The following is a 19,287-nucleotide window of genomic DNA, read 5'->3' on the forward strand; positions in this document are numbered from 1 at the left end:
GTGATGATAACAATGCATAACTTAATTAATCTAGGCTCTCTTTCCATGAGAGGTGAGGTTGCTATCTTATGAAATGTGCTCACAGTGAAGGGAATCCACGCCGGATACCTGGATGGCAGAGGGAGACCTACTCACCAAGCTGCTTTACATCAACCTTGACATGACGGCACAGCCACTGCCACACCAGGTATTATGTTAACTCAGCATGTTAACTCAGCCTCCCAATCATAACTGCACCTTATCTTCCAAACACAGCCTTTTACTAAGATAAAAGGACACAGCACCAGGCTGAAAGGCCCACCCTCAGCCCCTGAGAAAAGGCCTTGAAAAACAGGGACTTGGCTTTTCCCTGTGAGAACGTCGATGTGACTGTTACTTTACCTGCACGAAATCTTGAAAGATCTGGGGCAGCAAGTCATCCATATGCCCAGTGTCTTTGGAGAAACGATTTAAAATCCTTCCTGCAAGAAGAGGACATGAGAAATTACTCCTTTCTCCAGATAGACCCTTGAAGGCAAGCAATTCATGAACAAATCAAAGCAGTACTTTTAAAGTGTATGTATTCAGTATATTAGAGATTCCTATGAAATAAGCCCATGTCAGTGGTAAAGAAAGAGAAAATACAATGACACCTAAAGATAAACAAAAACGCCACCGAATGGCACTGAGGGAAGTGTTGAGATTGGGATGTTAAAAGTATGGGAGTGGCTTATCAGACACAACTTAGAATAGATTTACAAGGAGATCCTGCTGAATAGCATTGAGAACTTTGTCTAGATACTCATGTTGCAACAGAAGAAAGGGTGGGGGGAAAACTGTAATTGTAATGAATACATGTAAGGATAACCTGACCCCCTTGCTGTACAGTGGGAAAATTAAAAAAAAAAAAAAAAAAAAAGATACAATTGAAAAAAAAAAAAAAAGTATGGGAGTGGGATCGTGTGGCAGCATCAGGAAGGGTTGGTGCATTTGAGAATGGTCCCTCTTTTTCGATCCATCCCATCTAAGACTCGTTCTAAGTGCTAAGTTGGTGAATACACAATTGCAAAATATTTAAGTTAATCCTAATTATGACTCTAATTTTGCTTTAGTTATCAAAATAAATTTTGCTAAGTCATACTTTTAAAATAAACCTAATTATAACCTCTCTGTAAATTTTCCCCTCAAGACACAACAGAGGACCTCACATGTTGGGAAATTGCAGATTCCTGCCATTTCCAAGTTATGAGTTTCCCACTGGGGTAATAAGTGGTTATTTTCAGAGGTGCACCGGGTGTGAGGAACACAGACTCCTGCATAAGCATCCAAGCAGACCAGAGAGATGGAGGTAGAAAAAAAGAAATATTACTTAATAACCAAAAGTCACTTATCATCACTGATTTTATTTACCTTCTCAGAATCCACAAAAACAGTATACCCTAGAGGTTTTAGGATTAGAAAATGAGAATTTCTAATAACTACCTAGTGTAAACTAAAAATGCTCCCTGTCACATCAGTAAACAAAAGATGTTGCAGCCATCAGACACTGAAGCTGCCCCCCAAAAGCGCAGCCTCAGGAAACAGGATGAGAAAACACAGGATACTGGCAGCAATGGCTAAGGTGCATGCGCACGCGCATACACCCACACTCACAACCTATTTTGGTGCAGCAACTCTTGAGAAATATGTCATCTAGGCCCCTGAACTGCAGTTGTAACTGACACTTCAGGAGGCCAGCCTGCAGATGAGATGCAGGACCTCTCAGTGCTCTTCCTGACCTCTGTCACAGGAGACTCCCTCTGGAGGCCCTTCACACCAAGCCACAACAGGACCATGAATGACCAGAGGCTAGGGGCGAAGTTTCCACTGCCCAGGACATGCTGGCTGCCATCTAAAGTGAACAGAAGACTTTAAAGTTGACCCATAACTACCTACACTCAACCTCTCAAACTCTGCCTAGACTCTGTCCAAACACCCAGCATGAAAAGTTCTTATTAACATTTCACTTCTCTTGACCTCACATAACTACCAACAGGTCTCAACTTGTCATTTAAAAAAAAACTCATCTGCATCCACCTTTCTTTAGCAAATCAAATCTACCATGTTTCTAGGAACAGTGAGGAGAGAGGAGACAGAAGAGAAGCACCGACCTCCCCTCCCTTCCCTCACTCCTGGCCACGGGTCCTTATTCTGATGGGGGCCCGCTCCTCTCTCTTCTTCCCACCAACAAGGTCCTCGATCCCGGCCCCATCTCTCCAGATCTCAGCCTTAGCCCTTACTCCTCCTTGAGACTCTTGCTGGCAAAGGTAGCTCCAGGAATCTGCCACTCATGTGAGCTCCTTTATCTTTACTGGACAGGCTTGGAATAACTGTGCTGCCCTCTCAGGAGCCCCCAGAGCTAACTGACCAGAAGGGCCCAGGGGGAGCTAAGCCACTGACTAGTTATCAATCATTCTGATTTCCCTGCCAAGAACTATGAGGCCAGAAGAGAATCAGGAAAGTGGAGCAGCCTCACCACACCCAGCAAAGGTGACAGGCAAAGGGGCTTAGGAACATGCAGGAGCCCTGTGACAATGGCCCCAGCTCCCATGAGGACCCAGTTCCCAGCTGCAGCTCCCAGGAAAGTCAGCACTGCTCCAGCTCCACGAGATGCCCATTTCCTTTCATTCAAGTCCTTCTCATCTGAACCAACCTAGGTAGATTCTGCCCCTAGAACCCAAAGCCTGGACTAGAACAACCACCACCAGGACAACAACTGATGCTTACTAAAGTTAGTTTGGGAAATGATAGATTTTGTAAGGTTAAAATTTCAAATTACTAAGTACCTTTGAAATAACAAAATTTATTTTAGTCATTTTAACAGAACATTTTTCATGCAGACAAGAGACCTTTGTCAACTTTTAATTTTATTTCATTTCCATTATGGTTTACTACGGAGTATTGAATATAGTTCCCTGGGCTATACAGTAAGATCATGTTAAACAAAAGACGGAGCATAAATACAACTTTTCATGAGAACCCAGATATAATATTTTGGATATCGATGGTTTGACTGTTTTTGAACATGTCAACATCCTTTGTGGTTACTTACGGTTACTACAAACCCCTACACACTTACTATTTTTTTGGCTGTGACTGCAGCCTGTGGAAACTCCTGGGCCAGGGATAGAACATGCTCTACAACAGTGACCCAAGCCACTGCAGTGACAATGCCAGGCCCTCAACCTGCTTCACCAAGAGGGAACTCCCCCCAATTACTATTTTTTATCAAAGTAAACTTTAGTTACAATACTATACCATTTTCTGCTGTAGTGCAAAGTGACAATCATGTACATTTATACATTTTCCACATATACATATACACACATACACATATATGTTTCCCTCATGGTCTATCCCAGGAGATTGGTCAGAGCTCCCTGTGCTACGCAGTAGGACCTTACTCTCTATCCATTCTAAGTGTTTGATAGTTTGCATCTACTAACCTCAAACTTCTATTCCATCCCACTCCCTCCCACCTCCCCCTTGGGAACCACAAGTCTGTTCTCTATGTCTGTGAGTCTATTTCTGTTTTATAGATAGGTTCATTTGTGCCATATATTAGATTCCACATAGAAGTGACAACATATGGTGTTTGTCTTTCTCTTTCTGACCTCCTTCACTTAGTATGAAAATCTCTAGTTTCATCCATACTGCTGTGAATTGCATTATTTTGTCCTTTTTATGGCTGAGTAGTATTCCACACTATACACGAACCACATCTTCTTAATCCATTCATCTGTTGGTGGACATTTATGTTCTTTCCATGTATTGGCTACTATGACTAGTGCTTCTATAAACATGGGGAACGCATGCATCTTTTTGAATTATAGTTTTCCCAGATATGTGCCCAGGAGTGGGATTGCTGGATCATACGGTGGTTCAACATTTAGTTTCTGAGGAATATCTCTCCTGTTTTCCATAGTAGTGGTACCAATTTACATTCCTACCAACAGTGTAGGAGGGTTCCCTTTTCTCCACACTCTCTTCAACAATTTGTTATTTGTAGTCTTATTAATGATGGCCATTCTGACCAGTGTGAGGTGGTACCTCACTGTACTTTTGAGTTGCCTTTCTCTAATAATGAGTGATGTTGAGCATCCTTTCCCATGCTGCTGGCCATGCACATGTCTTCTCTGGAAATGTCTATTTAGATCTTCCGTCTAGTTTGCAACTGGGTTCTTAGGTTTTTTTCATTGTTGAGTTGTATGTGTTCTTTGTGTGTTTTGGAGATTAAGCCCCTGTTGGCTGCATCGTTTGCAACTATTTTCTCTCATTCCATAGGTTGTCTTTTTGTGTTTATGGTCTCCTTTGCTGTGCAAAAGCTTTTAAGTTTGAATAGGTCCCATTTGTTTATTTTTACTTTTATTTCATTGCCTTGGGAGACTGACCTGAGAAAACATTTGGACAGTTTATGTCAGACTGTTTTGTCTATGATCTCTTCTAAGAGTAAAAATACTCAGTGTTTATCCAAAATGTATAAGGGACTCATTGTGCTACCTAACACTTAAACTTTATTCTCATCTGACTACTTGAATATAACAAGAACCAAGAGACATACACCAGAAGGCCAGGTCGATTAAGCGTGAAACTCCTACTGTCTCCTTTGTCAAAAGAGATGGGAATGGATAGAAAATCTGGCACCAACGGGAATTAAAGCTTCTTCAAGTGAGTTTTAAAATTCCCTAATGTAGCAGTGAAATCTACTCACCTGGTCTAAATATTGAGCATTTGTTAATAAACAGCAGCTTATCTGACTGTAGGATAAACCACTGACTCCAAGATTACACAGGTGCCGCCTTTTATTACTCTGGCTATTTCTATCAACAACTATTTATTTTGTCTTGAAGTCAAAGAATAGTTTTCTAGTAACACCGATTACTCGTCATCTTAAAGTAGATGTTTACTTTCCTTTCGTTTACAGGACTAGATCAAGACTAACACTGAAAACTTGGCACCAATAAGAAATACTTCTGTCTACAGTATTGGCCATTAGTGAAACTCATTAAGCCATATTTGACTCCCTCTTCATTTTTATGCTAAGTAAAAAGAATATCCAAAAGATTTATATTGACGTGTGATATAATTTTAAGATGTTATGGTTGCTTTATTAGCCAAAAAGGAAGAACAATAAATTTATAGTTCTCCCAAAAGAAATAAATTTTTGAGCCCAGGCAGTCTGATACCAACAGGAGAAAAAAGGAAAAACTTCTAAAAATAATGACTCCATACAAGAAAGCAATCATTTCCTTCTTAATTTCTCTCTAAATATTTAAAGGTGATGAAAAAATTAATGCATGATTCTGAGTGTATTTCAAAGCACCACTGCTGATCTAGACATATGTAAGTATTTCATGTAGGAAGATATATTTAAGGCCAAGTCCAGATACACCGTGGTATCTGTGCAAGTATTTTTGTACGGAACAGAAAGAAGTGGGTACAATGTTTTTCTCATCGCACCAGCAAAAAAATCTCTATTTTTTAATTGTATTCCTCAATCAGAATAAAGAATAAGATCAGTCACTGAGCTGAAAGAACACTTCTAGAAACAATCACTTGAAGATCAGAGAGAAATCACTACCTAATTATTGACTTAATCATTCCCAACTCAGGGCTTAGGCTGCGAATCAACAACGGCCGATGCTCTGGTTTCTGCTGCTGTGTGAACAACACGCTGCCCTGCAGCACTGCTTCCCCCAACTGCAGACCCAGAGGCAGGACTTGCCCACCATGAGGAGCACGACTGCATTTGGAAGAACGTCTGGAAAAAGATTCTTAAACACATAATAAGCCTCAAATAGACTTTCCAGGTGTTCAAGAGGTTGAAATGTCTCCCAGGTGATATAATCTATTAAACTGCAAATGCAAAACAGAGAGAAAAGAAAATATTTCCAGAACAGAGAACTTGATTTTACGATAGTCTTCCATTTAAAAACAGGATTTTAGTAAATTCCCACTCAAAATATATTTCAAAGCCTGCCATCTACTAGATATTGAAGAGTTTCTACCTAAATGAGGGGAAATTTCTAACAGATTAATCCTGGTTTCCAAGAATAAAAAGAACACTCAACACAGACACCATAGGTGATTTCATGATAACATTACTTGGAGAAAATGGCATTGCTAATAATGTTTGACCTCTGCCAAAGCATCTGTACCCGACTCTCAAAAGCCCAAAGAGAAGTGTGTGTGGCTATTTACAAAGGACAACGCTGGAAGTGCTGCTTCCCTCTTTTCTCCCTGAACACAGATTTCAGAGAGGAGCTCTGTGCCCAGACAGTCCTGATGGGGCAGGAGAGCATTTCAGCTTCATCAAGGGTCTGATTAGGAACTAGGTTGAGTTTGCTGTAAGCTCAGAGATGATTATTTTAAATAAAGAATCACTTTCTTTCTGAAATTCCACTCCCACTCCCACTGGTATGATTGTATTTTGAAAACAACCTATTTCAAAGTTCCAGGAAAACAGGTTCTGGAAATTTTCTGAAATCAAGGACAATCATTACATAATTGATTATGAAAAAGAAATACACCATAGGGTTACACTTGTAGGTATGTGTGTTTTGTTTATAAATGCATTGAGCTCGCCAATCTAGAGCTGTATTAAATTCTGAATCTATCTTTTCCATATGCAGTCGTAGAACATTGACAATTTTTAAAAAATAATCCATTGTCGGCAATCATTTAAGTTGGCAAATGCCTTGAAAGACAGGGACTTTTTGTCCCAGTGCTTGGGACCACAACTGAAAACCAGAAGATGACCAAAAAATGCTTGATGAGTGAAAAGGCCCCTCTTCTGACCTGAGGCCAAGAGAAGGGGAGTGACGGGCACTGCTCTCCCAAGGCTGTGTTCCAGCACAACTGGGACATCAGGACATCTCCACCTACCTCAGATCCCTGTCGAGTAACAGTTTCTAAAGGTCTAATGATGTTTTAAATGGATTAATTCCTCCTCTCTACTTCTTAAGGGCTACAGTTTATAAGGTAAAACTATCAGGTATCAACTATTTAAGCCACTTAAGTTCCAAGATTCATCTTCTATGCAGAACTACATCCCAGAGACATGTATTAGGTGTTCGACAGTTTCATTTCCTTGATTGACAGACAACAGTACCTGGAAGCTTGGATAGTTTGGTTCCATGAAACACAGCTTCCAAGGAACCGGCATGTGTGGTTTTTTTCTTCATGCCATCACATGCCAGAAACAAAGTCCATCATAAATAATCTACTATGAATTCTCCTTTTGCAAATAACTATAGGAGAGAGTTCAATTTAATCTACCATTAAAAGAGTAAATAATTCAAGGTCCCTAAACATTTTGGGCAAAGTAGGTCTATCTTTGCAGTACTTATTTGGGCTTCTACTTTCTTGAAGGAATGAAGTCCTGCTAAGAGATACAGGAGGGGGAGGCAAGATAAACACTAGGGTCCTGACTGCTCTAAGGTGAATGACCTTGAAGCTTTAAACTTGGTCTGAAATCCATGAATAACAAATGCATCAGCATCTGGAGGAGTCTACAGGTCTTGAACATGAAGACTCTGTTCTGGTTGGTTAACTGTGGTCATGAGCACTCAGAGGCTATGATAATAGAAATGCAGTCCCACTTAATCCTCCCAACTTTATGACTGTAGTTTTCACTTTAGCTGACAAAGTGGAGCAACTTCACAGCCATATTAGCAGGAACTCCCCCAATCACTTTCTCATACTGGCTTCATAATAAATGAGATGTATGAGGGGCCTCTGCAGTTTACCACCCAGGGCTCTGCACGGTGCCTGGACTAAACAGCATATGCTGAGTAAATCTACACAAGATATTTCCCTGAACAGTCTTATTTCATATTTACCAGAGTCTTGAGAAACAGGAAGGGCAGAAGGTATTCCCAATTCACAGAAGAGGAAGTTCCCAGGCACCAAGTCACTGTTGTCACTAAGGTTCATTAGACACTGACGGTGCACTAAGTGCTGTGAGTGTACTGACCTGCTTAATGCCCACAGTATCAAGATATAGATAAGGTACATGAGAATAGCATCCCCATCTTGTAAGGAGAAAACTGAGAAACAGAGAACTTAAATAAGTAGCACATAAGCATCAATATAACTAGAGCCATCTATCACTAGGAGTAACTAGCACCAGGACTGAACCCAGGCACTTGGCTCCAGAGCCCATATGTACAACCATGATGACACCCTGCTTTGAGATTTGCCTGCCCAGAAATACTCACCTGCTTTAGCCTTGGTCACATGCCTAGTTGAAGGTCAGGCCAAGGCTACTCCTCTCCTCCCTCCAGCCCACCTCCCTGCTTCTACTGGTCCTGTCAATCATCGCCTGCAACAACAAAGCTGCCCTGGGACTCACCACTAGTCCAACCAACTGAACAGAGTGGGCATGCATGCTGATGAAATATTCGTGAACGAACCCAGGTCAGGAGCTATCTTCAAAGCAGGACAGGTCAAAGGCCTCAGGGCGGAGGAAGCAACCACTGGGAAACCTCCAGGGACACTCATATTGAGAATCTTACTCCTGAAGATCCACCTGCTACAGACCACACAACCTCTCACATGGCACTAAAAGTCCACTGTAAAACTAGAGAATTAATTGTATTGAAGAGGATGTTTACATTTCACCAAACCTGGGTCTTAAGAATCTTTCATTACCATTTTAGATTGCAGCACATGCCAGAGCTCTGTGTTTCCAGAAATGGATGGACAATGAAAAAAGACACCCACAGCCTGTCTCTTACAGGGATTCATTTTAAGAAAGTTCTTCCTAGAAGACAACCTAGCTTAACACTTTGTAACACAGCCAACCTTTTAGCAACTAGTCAACAACACTGACACATGACTGTAGGGTGTTTCATATACCACACAACAAATGGATTCCTAAACCATCCTACAAAGTGAATGTTCATTTACATTTCTGTACACACATAAACTGGCATAAAATCTCATATGATTCTATATTCAGATTTTGTTTGGTAGGAGAAAAATATCAAGAAAACTTTTTGTAGAAATGGATCAACATGCACAGTGACTGTCTTCCAAGCAAGCATCTTCTCCATTTTCAAATATCAAACGTAACCAAGCACTAAATGCGTTAACAAGACATATTTACTGAGAAACTTGGTCTGACTCACCTGTTGGATTTCTATCGAAGAACAATACCGGAGCTCTCAAAACGGACTCCAACATTTGCTTGTGCAGAGTTTGTGAAGAATTAACAAGGACGTAGAACATCAACAGAGACCTCGAGATGCCAAATAGCACGGTACCTGCAGTGAGAACTGGAACAAAGAAACATCGCTCAGCACAAGGTCTCTGCCTTTTCTTCAATGATGCTAAAGCATGGAAGGCAGCTTACAAAGATATGATGTATTTTATCCTATAAATATACCATATATATAAATTCATATGTAGAATATACAATAAATTTATATTTAATGGATTCGACAATAGTTTAATACATTCACAAGATACACTTATAAACAATATAAAATCACTATAGTCCTCTCATTAAATAGAAATGAGACGGGAAGTTCTTATCGTGGCTCACTGGTAACGAACCAGACTAGTATCCACGAGGATGAGGGTTTGATCCCTGGCCTCACTAAGTGGGTTAAGGATCCTGCACTGCCGTGAGCACAGATGCAGCTCGGATCCTGCTCTGCTGTGGCTATGGTGTAGGCCAGCAGCTACAGTCCCCAATCGACCCTAATCTGGGAACCTTCATATGCCGCGGATACCGCCCTAAAAAGACAAAAACAAAACAAAACAAAAAAACCTCAAAAGACAGAAAACTATAAAAAGTAATTGATCTTCCTTTCTCCATGTTTCAAATCTTAACTATTTATCACATGTTTCATAATCTAAATTTGAGGAATACATTGATACCAGCATGAATTGACAGGGAACAGGAGAAATGACTGACCATTTCCATGTAAATGGTAAATTTATACAGAAATTTACTTCCATACAATGTAGCTATTTCCATGCCCAAGTAGTTTAAAGAGCATGAAAACAACATATTTACTTGTAAGTGGAAAATCCCTTAAACGATTTAATTGTAAGAAAATATAAATTGTATTTTAATACAAGATAATTAATCTAATGAGCAAATAATCTACCACTAAGTGTTTTACAGCAACATGAAGCATTTGGAAATGAACATAATCACTTAAATGTACAGTTTATTAATGATATAAATGGGTACCTACTATTCATATAAAAATTAGAACAGATCTCTGAACAGTTCTTGAAGCCACAATGCTAACCAGAGTGGAGAAACCTTCTGTAATATTCAATCAAGTATTTTTTTTTCTTCTTCTGCTAATCTTTGTTATTTCATTTCTGAAAGTTGCTCAAATTCCTGATTCTATCAACAGGCATCTATCTGCCTTAGCCCACCATCCTATACGAATAACATAACAGAATCTTTTCCTTTTTCCTTGAAGTTCCCCTAGTCCACCAATTCAGAAGGTAAACAACTAATGGATTTAGGTTTCTTAGCAAGTGATCAAGGTAATAAATACCGGATTTCAATGAGGGGCTCCTTACAAAGATAACTCACTCTACCTTTGCGGAAAGCTTGTATGAGTGTTTCCTGTGGGAACAGTTAATCTTTTATATAAGGATTTCCTTTAAATAGTATGTAATGCTACATATATTCTAAGAAGAAAGTCACGTAAATATTAGTCTAGCAAGCCAGATGTTAAATTAATTACACAGTTGGGGACACAGTAACATTGTGATGTCAAGGTAAGGCAGAGAAGGAACCCTAACTCCCAGACACTTGGTTTCTCCTGCTCAGCTTCTCTCATCAGTAACTAGTGAGGCCCAGGAGATGCACAGTGTGGCGAAAGGGAGCCCTGCATACCAGCGAGGGAAAACTGCTCTTATCTGGGGGGCCCTTGCTGTCAGAGGATCTCCTCCAAGTTCAATAAAAGCCAGGGTTTATTCAGATGGAAATGGAACAATCTGAACCACAGGGTGGGGATCTGTTTCTAATCCCCTTGCCCACCCATATACTGACATAAGACTCAGCTAAAGCAACCTATTACCATAGTCAATAGCCACAGATTTCCAGTGGCTGATTTTCTGAATGTGCAATCCTGGTTTAACTTCCAAAATCCAGCACAAAGCAAATGAAGAGCTTCATTCAACCTCTTTCTTCTAGAAGATTTAAAAATAATTATTCTAATTAATTCACTGAGTAAATGTGACTCAGACTATAATCTGTTGAGACATTATCAAATTACTCCTGGAAGTCCTAGTTGCTCATGTAGGTTCATTGTAAGCACCTTAGACACTCATAGGATAGACCAGATGACTCAACTTTACCCGAATAAGGTGTAAAGTACCAGCCAGGATCAGGTATCAAAATTTCTTTTCCTTTTCCATATGCCATGGCATACAGGGTACTCTGTTCATTTGCCCTATGGAATAGGGAAGAAAAATATTACACTTTAAAAATTAAGCTAGATTTAGAAGATGCGTTTTATGCTGGAAAAAGACCCCCAGCTCACAGGACCCTTATAAAGATTCAATTTGAACGAGGACTTTCAGTTCTCAAAATTGCCTGTGAGAAGCTGCTAGAGGTCAGACAAGGGGAGAAACCATGCAAGGGTCACACTCCACCAGCAGGAATTTAATTTTTCTTCAGGGAAACTACACGAGGATCAGAAGAGGAGGCTGAACAAGCCCCGCCTCTTCCCTGGACTCTGGGGAAATGAGGCTTCCTGTTGACTTTATAGCACTTTGGGTCAGACCAGGAGTCACTCACCAGGATGAGAGCCACCAATCCTGAAGGACATAGGACACCTGGAGCAGGAACAACCATCAATCAAACGCTGACATCACTGAGCCCCTCAAAACCCCTGCTCACAACAATGGGTGACAGGAAGGCTCCAGAAAACAGAGATGGTCCTTCCGGGTCAGATCTGCACCAAGCCCCACACCCCAGACAACCACAGGTCAGGGAGGTGCTTATTACATGTTAAAATCTTTAAAAGACATTCTTTTTTCCCTGGAAGCTCTCTGTCATACACACACTTAACACAAGAAAGCTTCATTCATTTTGCTCCCCACAGATAACACGTTTCAATATAAATCCAAGTGGACTGAAAATATAAGAATAATAGTATAGGTGTTGGGATTTTTCAAAGGAAAAAAGCCTGATAGGTACTGGGATGGTCAGTTTATGTGTCAGCTGGGCCAGGCCAGTCTCAGTGATTCAAACGGACACTTGTCTGGAAATTGCTCTGAAGGCATTTTGCAGATGAGGCTCACATCTACACTAAGACAACCGAAGCAGAAGAGGTCACCCTGAACAACGTGGGGCCTCGTCCAGTCAGTCAAAGGCCTTTAGAGCAAACCCTGAGGCTTCCTGGAGGAGGACGAAATTCTGCCTCAAGACTGCGGCACTGGCTCCTGCCTGACGTTCCAGCCTGAGGGCCTGCCTGACTGATTTCAGGTTCACCCACCCAGGTCCCACCGTCTCGTGAGCCAGTTCTTTGACATAAATCTCTTAAAATACATGTTAACAATAATAATAAATAATAAATACAGTATAAATAGTATGTAAATATCAAGCTGAGGGCACAAACCAAAACAAATGTCCTTATTTACCTGAGCTGCGATGTTTACGAGAATAAGGAAAATGATGATATTCCAGTGAGCACCAGCTGTGAAGTAATCCTTGTAGGCCTTAAAATCAACTTTTCCCTCTGAACGGCTTTCCAGTGACAGGGCAACCTGTGTATTCTCAGTCTGGAAGGGAAAAATGGCAGTGAGACAAAATTTTATATAACAAAGCTCCAGATTTCTAAAGTTCCATAATGTGCCCCATTGCAAAGCTGTGGGGAAACAGACGCATCTCCCACACTGGTAGAGTGCAAGTTGGTCCACCTCCATGGAGAAGGTGTGGAAATATCTGGACAGACTATATACATATTACCCTTGGACCCAGCCACCCTACCTCTAGGAACCTAGTAGAAATAAGGAAGCATCAATTGCTTGAGGTTATTCACTGTTGAGTGCCTCTGCTTAAGGGCTTAAGGTCAGTCATGACTGTGAGTACACATTCCATATCCCTGTTTCGGAGTTCCCTTCATGGCACAGTGGAAATAAATCCGACTAGGAGCCAAGAGGATGTGGGTTCAATTGCTGGCCTTGCTCAGTGGATTAAGGATCCAGTGTTGCCATGAGCTGCGGTGTAGGTCACAGACACGGCTTGGATCCTGAGTTGCTGTGGCTCTGGCGTAGGCCAGCAGCTGTAGCTCCAAATAGACCCCTAGCCTGGGAACCTCCATATGCCATGGGTGTGGCCCTACAAAGACAAAAAACAAAAAAAACAAAAAAAAAACCTCCATTTCAAGTACGAATGCAGAAACCTGTACCCAAAATACTATGAGCCGATGTATCTGTTTAGACTGCTTGTGTCACTCAGTGATGGAAACATAAAACATAGTTGGGGCTCAAATATGAGTGAGTTTGGATAGCATGGGACACCGTATGATCCAAATCTATATGGTACCTGAATTTCAGAGAGTGATTCCTGAGTTTGGAATGTGAGGGACTAATCTGAAGACTTTTTGTCAGCATCATCCGGGCCCCATCTTTGGATAGTGAGGGTTTGGATATTGAGAATATCTGTGTATGTTTTTAAGGGAGATCGAGTGCATTTCTGTCTGCAGGACTCAGAATGTGTTACAGAGTCACATGGGCCAAGGATGTCCTCAGCTCTGTGCTGACAACCAGGGATTCAAGGTGGATAAGATGTGGTTCTCAGTCTTGAAGGATAAGAAAGGAAGACAAGAACTAACTCCAAAGTGGCTACTGTGTGTCAGGTCCTTTGCACCTGCTACTCCTGGCCTATCACAAACCATCTGAGAATGGGGCAAAACACTACCATCAATCGCCCATGGTGCCAGAACATTCCAACACACAGGAAAAGTAGCTGATTTAATTTGGGTCACAGCAGGACTCAGTCTAAGGGGGTCTTTAAACTAAGCCTCTGGATGCATAAAGGAAGCCAGAGGGAGGCCATCAGAGTGAGCAGGATGTAACTACCAGAAATGAAAGAGTTCTCATGTCAGTGTGGGTCACATACGCCCAGAACTCACAGCAGTACACCCACCACTGATCTCCCTAAGAGTCTCCATCCTGTACCCAAAGGGAACCCCAGTCACTCTTGTTCCCTTCGTACTCTTTTAATTCTACTAATCCCATGGAATGTGGCTTTGAAACCTTAGGGTCCACCTTGGGACAAACAAAGATGCCCTGAGTGGAGCAGAATGACCACATCACAGGAGGAGAAACTCACATCTTGGTCCTCAGGGGCAGCATCTTCCAGCGAGGGTCTGGGAGACTCTTGAGGCTGAACAGAAGATTCGGAGGGCTGACCCCTCAGAGTGGGAGAGTCTGGAACTCGAGATGGTTCAGCCTCTTCATTCGTCTTTAAAAGGATATCTTCAAAATCTACCCCAGGTTTTGGAAACTCAACATAAGTCCCCTTTTTCATAATTTTGCCCTAGAAGAAAGAATTTGAGAGGAATACATTTGTATTTGATACTATTAATCTAATTACATACTTATCAAGAAAAGTGAACCAGTCCTAAATCATGATTTTCCTAAGAAAATGACCTTAGGTTGGAATTCTGGTTGAAAGCCTAGTTCAGTTCAACTCGACACAGAACTGAGCATTCTGTCCTCTGCCAAACCCTGTGTGAGGTGCTGGGGGATTTGAAAGGAACATGTGATCACGTCTTAAAAATGCACTGAAGGAAGAAAAAAGCACAGATACTGGTGGAAGTATCAGTCTATCAGTCAGTCCTTTTAGACAACATGGAAACTGAGAGAAGCCTCCTGTGACAAGCAGAATTTAAAAAAACAGTCAGTTGGGAAGATATTCCAGGAAAGAAACTTAGGAGTGACCCTGAGGTGGGCACAAGCGCATCTGCATGGGTCAGGGTCACTCATCAGTCTTCGCTGACCACTGTCACAGGATCCTCTGCCTGCTGGGACAAGACGTGTAGGAACCAGCCGTGGACAGAGGACCCCTGAGCTGTGTCATTATGGTCTTCACACTGTCACAAATGCAGGAATTTCCCAAATGAAAATTCAATATTCCACCTGATAACGTAACTAAACAAGGAACCACAAGACAGAGACTGAAGTGACACTAACGCCTTGGACGCCTGTGCCAGCAAACCGAAACCGAAGCCAGAATGAATGTACTGAAATCTGAGAAGACTTAAGAACAACCAGTCACAAGCAGCCAATCAGGCTTCCCCACATCAGGCATCTGCTTAAGCTGCAGTCAATCTAATTGTTTTCGTTGAACACATGTGATATATCATTGCACACCTTCTCTTCCTTACAAAATTATGTAAAATAACATGCAGATGTTTTCACTATTTTCTGCCTCCATGAAACAAGACTCAGCTGATTCACTCAGTGTCAAAGAAAGTATTAGGCAAAACACCAAGATGCAAAACCAATCAAAGGAGGGCAGCTTTGATTAAGGCAGGTGAGGTGGAAGAAGGTGGCCCAGGACCCGAGCTGGTACCCCTCTCACCCCATTCCCTGAGGTGGTCCATTGGGAGAGACACAATGAGGCCTTTGGACACCAACTGACAGTGCAGAATTAGCAAATAATTGAAGATACACTGTGCTTTGCTCCACGTGGGAGGCAAAATGCATGCACTTTGTTTTTATGAAATTACCTTTTCCCATGTAGTACCTGTAAGATGAACAAGAAAATGACCAGTGGTACAAAGATATGGCAATTTTACTCAGCAGCCAAGCATGGACAATCCTGAGGGGACGAGAGGGCGGCTGTCTCTTCTCTGCTGTGACAGAGGGACCAGACTAACAGTAAGGATGGACCCCAACTCACCCAAGGAGGCTCACTGAGGACAAATGGTTGTTCTGATAGTACTAAAATAGAGGGCTGTGTCCTCGAAGATGCAATAGGGGACCCCAAACATGTAGGGACTGGCTAAACAGGTTATTCTCCTGCCCACTGGTTCTGTGCTCACGATGCTGCCAACGCTGGGGTTTTACACACTAGTATTGCCCCCTCTGCACATGAAAGTGACTGTTCTCAAGTTTGAGAAACTGAGCTCCCCATTCCCAGAGGAACAGAGAAGAAATGACAAGTGGAACTGCTTCTAAAGATAGAGAGGCTCCACATTTTAATAATCTTGCTTACGGCAGAAATTCACTTGACAAGCGAGGGACTTGGCCACGGGCCTGATGGAACAAACAAGGTGCTGAGACACAGAGGCAAACAAGCCAGGGAGGAAAGCATCAACTAACACCAAGTCTGAAAAATTCTCACCAATCTCCACCCCCAATCATGTCAGGCGTTGTGGGTTGAATGGGAGGTGCCCCATCCCCCCAAAAAGGTATGTTCAAGCCCTATACACGGCACACGTGGATGTGATCTTATGTGAAGACAGAGTCTTTGCAGATGTAATTAAGTTAAGATGAGGAAATACTGGAGTAGGATGACCCTAAAACCAATACAACCAATGTTCTTAGAAGAGAAGCAGACAGACATGGGGACAACAGCCACATGACAACAGAGGCAGGGGCTGCAGTGCTGCAGCTGGAAGCCAAGGGGCCAAGGAAGGCCTGTGAACACCAGAAGCTGGAAGGAGGCATCTCCCCTGGAGCCTCAGGGAGAGCACGGGCCTGCCTGCACCATGACTTCAGACTTGGAGCCTCCAGAAGGGAGACAATAACTTTCTGTTGTTTCAAGCCACCCAGTTTGTGGCACTTTGTTACAGCAGCTCTAGAAACTGACACACTAGCCTGAGCCCACACTCTGTCCTCTCAACCTTACTAAGACTTCCCCCTGCTTCTGCTGTGGCCCCTCCAGCAAACATCAGACGATCTTTTAAATCTCTCATGAGACCACGTCGCTCCTCTGCTCTGACCGTCCAGCGGCTCCCATCCCACTTCCGGGCCCGCTGCCCGCTGCTCGGAGGCCAGCTTCCTCCACATGCCCTGCTCCCTCTGCCTCAGACACGCTGGCCCTCCTGCCCTCCTCCCACAGGCCAGGTCAGCGGCCTCCTGAGGACCCCCTGCCTCAGACTCCCACCCCCCAGGTGACAGCAAGGCCCCCACCTTCCTGTCCCTCAGGCCCTGTGAGCCACCACCTCCTCAGGGAGGCAGCCGGGAGGTCAGCCCCACCCCGCCTCTTTCCTCACATCTGTCCCCACAGCACAGGAAGCCCCACGAAGGCAGGGCCTCATCCTCCTGCTGCACAGACTCCCACACGTCTCAGCACATAGAGAGACCTGCGCAGTGAGCCCAGCACCTGCCAGACCGGCAGAGCGGGTGTCTCTGACCCGGTGCTCGGCTCCCCAACCTCACTTCTGGTGTTAATAGAAGGTGCTCTTTAGGTAAACATATGACAACTGACATGGATACAAACAGCTCTTAACATGGAGAACAGACTTGTGATTACCAAGGGGGAAGGGGAGGGACTGGGACAGACTGGGAATTTGGGGTTAATAGATGCAAACTACAGCCTTTGGAGTGGATAAGCAATGAGCTCCTGCTGTGTCACTTATGATGGAGCCTGATAATGTGAGAAAAAAAACATACACCTGTATGTGTGACGGTCACCATGCTGTACAGTAGAAAACTGACAGCACACTGTAAACCAGCTATAATGGAAACAAATAAAAATCATGAGAAAGAAAAAAATTAAATAAAAAAATAAAAATAAAAAAAACAAGAAAAAAATAAATAAATAGGTCTTAATATCTCTAATTTCCAAATAATACTCTTTAAGTCATGGAAGGGGAAAACAAAAACTTCTAATAAAACAGTTTCTTTATACTGAACACATTTCACTGGAACAGTGGTAACTCAGGAACCCCATGGTACCAACTTCATATTCGTTAACATTTATGTGGCTTTGAGTGTAAAGGTCACATTTCTACAGGTCTCTGGATTCATCCTCAAAGGTGTCACACCAGCCCTGAGAAGAAGGGGGCATAAAACTGACAGAGAAGAGGGCATTTACCATGAACCCCAGGAGACTGACCTGCTGGGAGGCCTGGCTAGCAACACCCCTGAGTGCTCGCAAGTTCCTCAGACTTCTAGAAACTACTTACATCTTTCAATATCAGAATCTGACTTGCATCCTTTAGGTACTGCAGCTGATGGGTCACTAAGATTGTGATCTTCTCACACAAGGCTTGACAAATACACCTGCAAAGGCAAAAGGTACAGCAGCGAAAGCACATTAATGGGGGCACTCCCAACTGAAAACTCACACTGTGAAAACATGATGAAACAGAGACAATACGGCAGTCAAAGATCCATAGTTTAAATATCAAATAAATAACAGCAAATTAATACAAGAATAAATCAATGATTCTGACTAGGTCTCAAATTCATCAAACTTGAACCTAGCTCTGCTAAAAGAAAAAAAAATCTAAAAAGCAATCCAATGAAGGAGACCCCAAGAGCTAAGTTTTTTTCCCCAAAATACTCAGCTTAACAATTTAAATGTTTCAGGGAGTTCCCATTGTGGTGCAGCAGAAATCCGACTGGGAACCGTGGGATTGAGGGGTTGATCCCTGGCCTCACTCAGTGGATTGAGAATCCAGGTTGCCATGAGCTGTGGTATAGGTCGCAGTCATGGCTTGGATCTGGTGTTGCTGTGGCTGTGGCATAGGCTGGTGGCAACAGCTCCGATTACACCCCTAGCCTGGGAACCTCTATATGTCGCAGAAGTGGCCCTAAAAAGACAAAAGACAAAAAACAAAAACAAAAACAATTTATATGTCTCATAATGAAAACCAATTGAGCAATACTGAGATTCCAATACTTGAGTGAACTAAAACAATATTTTATCACCATGTGGGAGTGGGAGAAGAGGGTCTATGTCACATAAAAATGTGCACATTTTTCTTAGGCAGTTTTCTAGGTGATTCTTCATGATTTAGGTGTACACACTGATGAAAAATAATCTTGGTAACTTTTTCCAGAGTACATTTTTTAGACATTTCTTCTCAAATAATATTAGATAGAAAATAAATGCCAGCATGGCTTCAATCTGTCTCTACAGCAATCCAGTCCCAAACAAGCAAGTCTTGTTTCATGAGGACTGAAACCCTTACAATATGAAAATAAAATAACAGAATCCAAATGGCCCAAATCACAGTGGCGATCATCCAACAGCATAAAAGACACCCCACTTCTCTGCAGCCAAGACCCCCGTCCGGTCAGGTCAGCAGGATGGCTGTTCTCTTGCTC

The 19,287-nt window shown here is 42.5% G+C and overlaps 1 protein-coding gene across 3 annotated transcripts in view; it reads right to left on the minus strand.

The window, feature by feature from the left end:
- Nucleotides 1–325: 325 nt before the first annotated feature.
- The window catches only part of LOC110258119 (multidrug resistance-associated protein 4-like), a 52,027-nt gene continuing 33,065 nt past the window's right edge, over nucleotides 326–19,287 (minus strand). For all 3 annotated transcript variants that reach the window (XM_021081275.1, XM_021081276.1, XM_021081274.1), the window contains 7 exons: nucleotides 18,141–18,237; nucleotides 14,333–14,539; nucleotides 12,637–12,777; nucleotides 11,792–11,829; nucleotides 11,350–11,444; nucleotides 9,150–9,296; nucleotides 326–461 (listed from right to left, as the gene is read on the minus strand). In XM_021081275.1, the coding sequence (XP_020936934.1) occupies nucleotides 373–461; nucleotides 9,150–9,296; nucleotides 11,350–11,444; nucleotides 11,792–11,829; nucleotides 12,637–12,777; nucleotides 14,333–14,539; nucleotides 18,141–18,237 (814 nt within the window). In that variant the 3' untranslated portion in view covers nucleotides 326–372. The remainder of the gene's footprint in view (nucleotides 462–9,149; nucleotides 9,297–11,349; nucleotides 11,445–11,791; nucleotides 11,830–12,636; nucleotides 12,778–14,332; nucleotides 14,540–18,140; nucleotides 18,238–19,287) is intronic.

This window comes from Sus scrofa, unplaced genomic scaffold (genome assembly GCF_000003025.6).
Source record: "Sus scrofa isolate TJ Tabasco breed Duroc unplaced genomic scaffold, Sscrofa11.1 Contig1265, whole genome shotgun sequence".
Lineage (NCBI taxonomy): Eukaryota > Metazoa > Chordata > Mammalia > Artiodactyla > Suidae > Sus > Sus scrofa.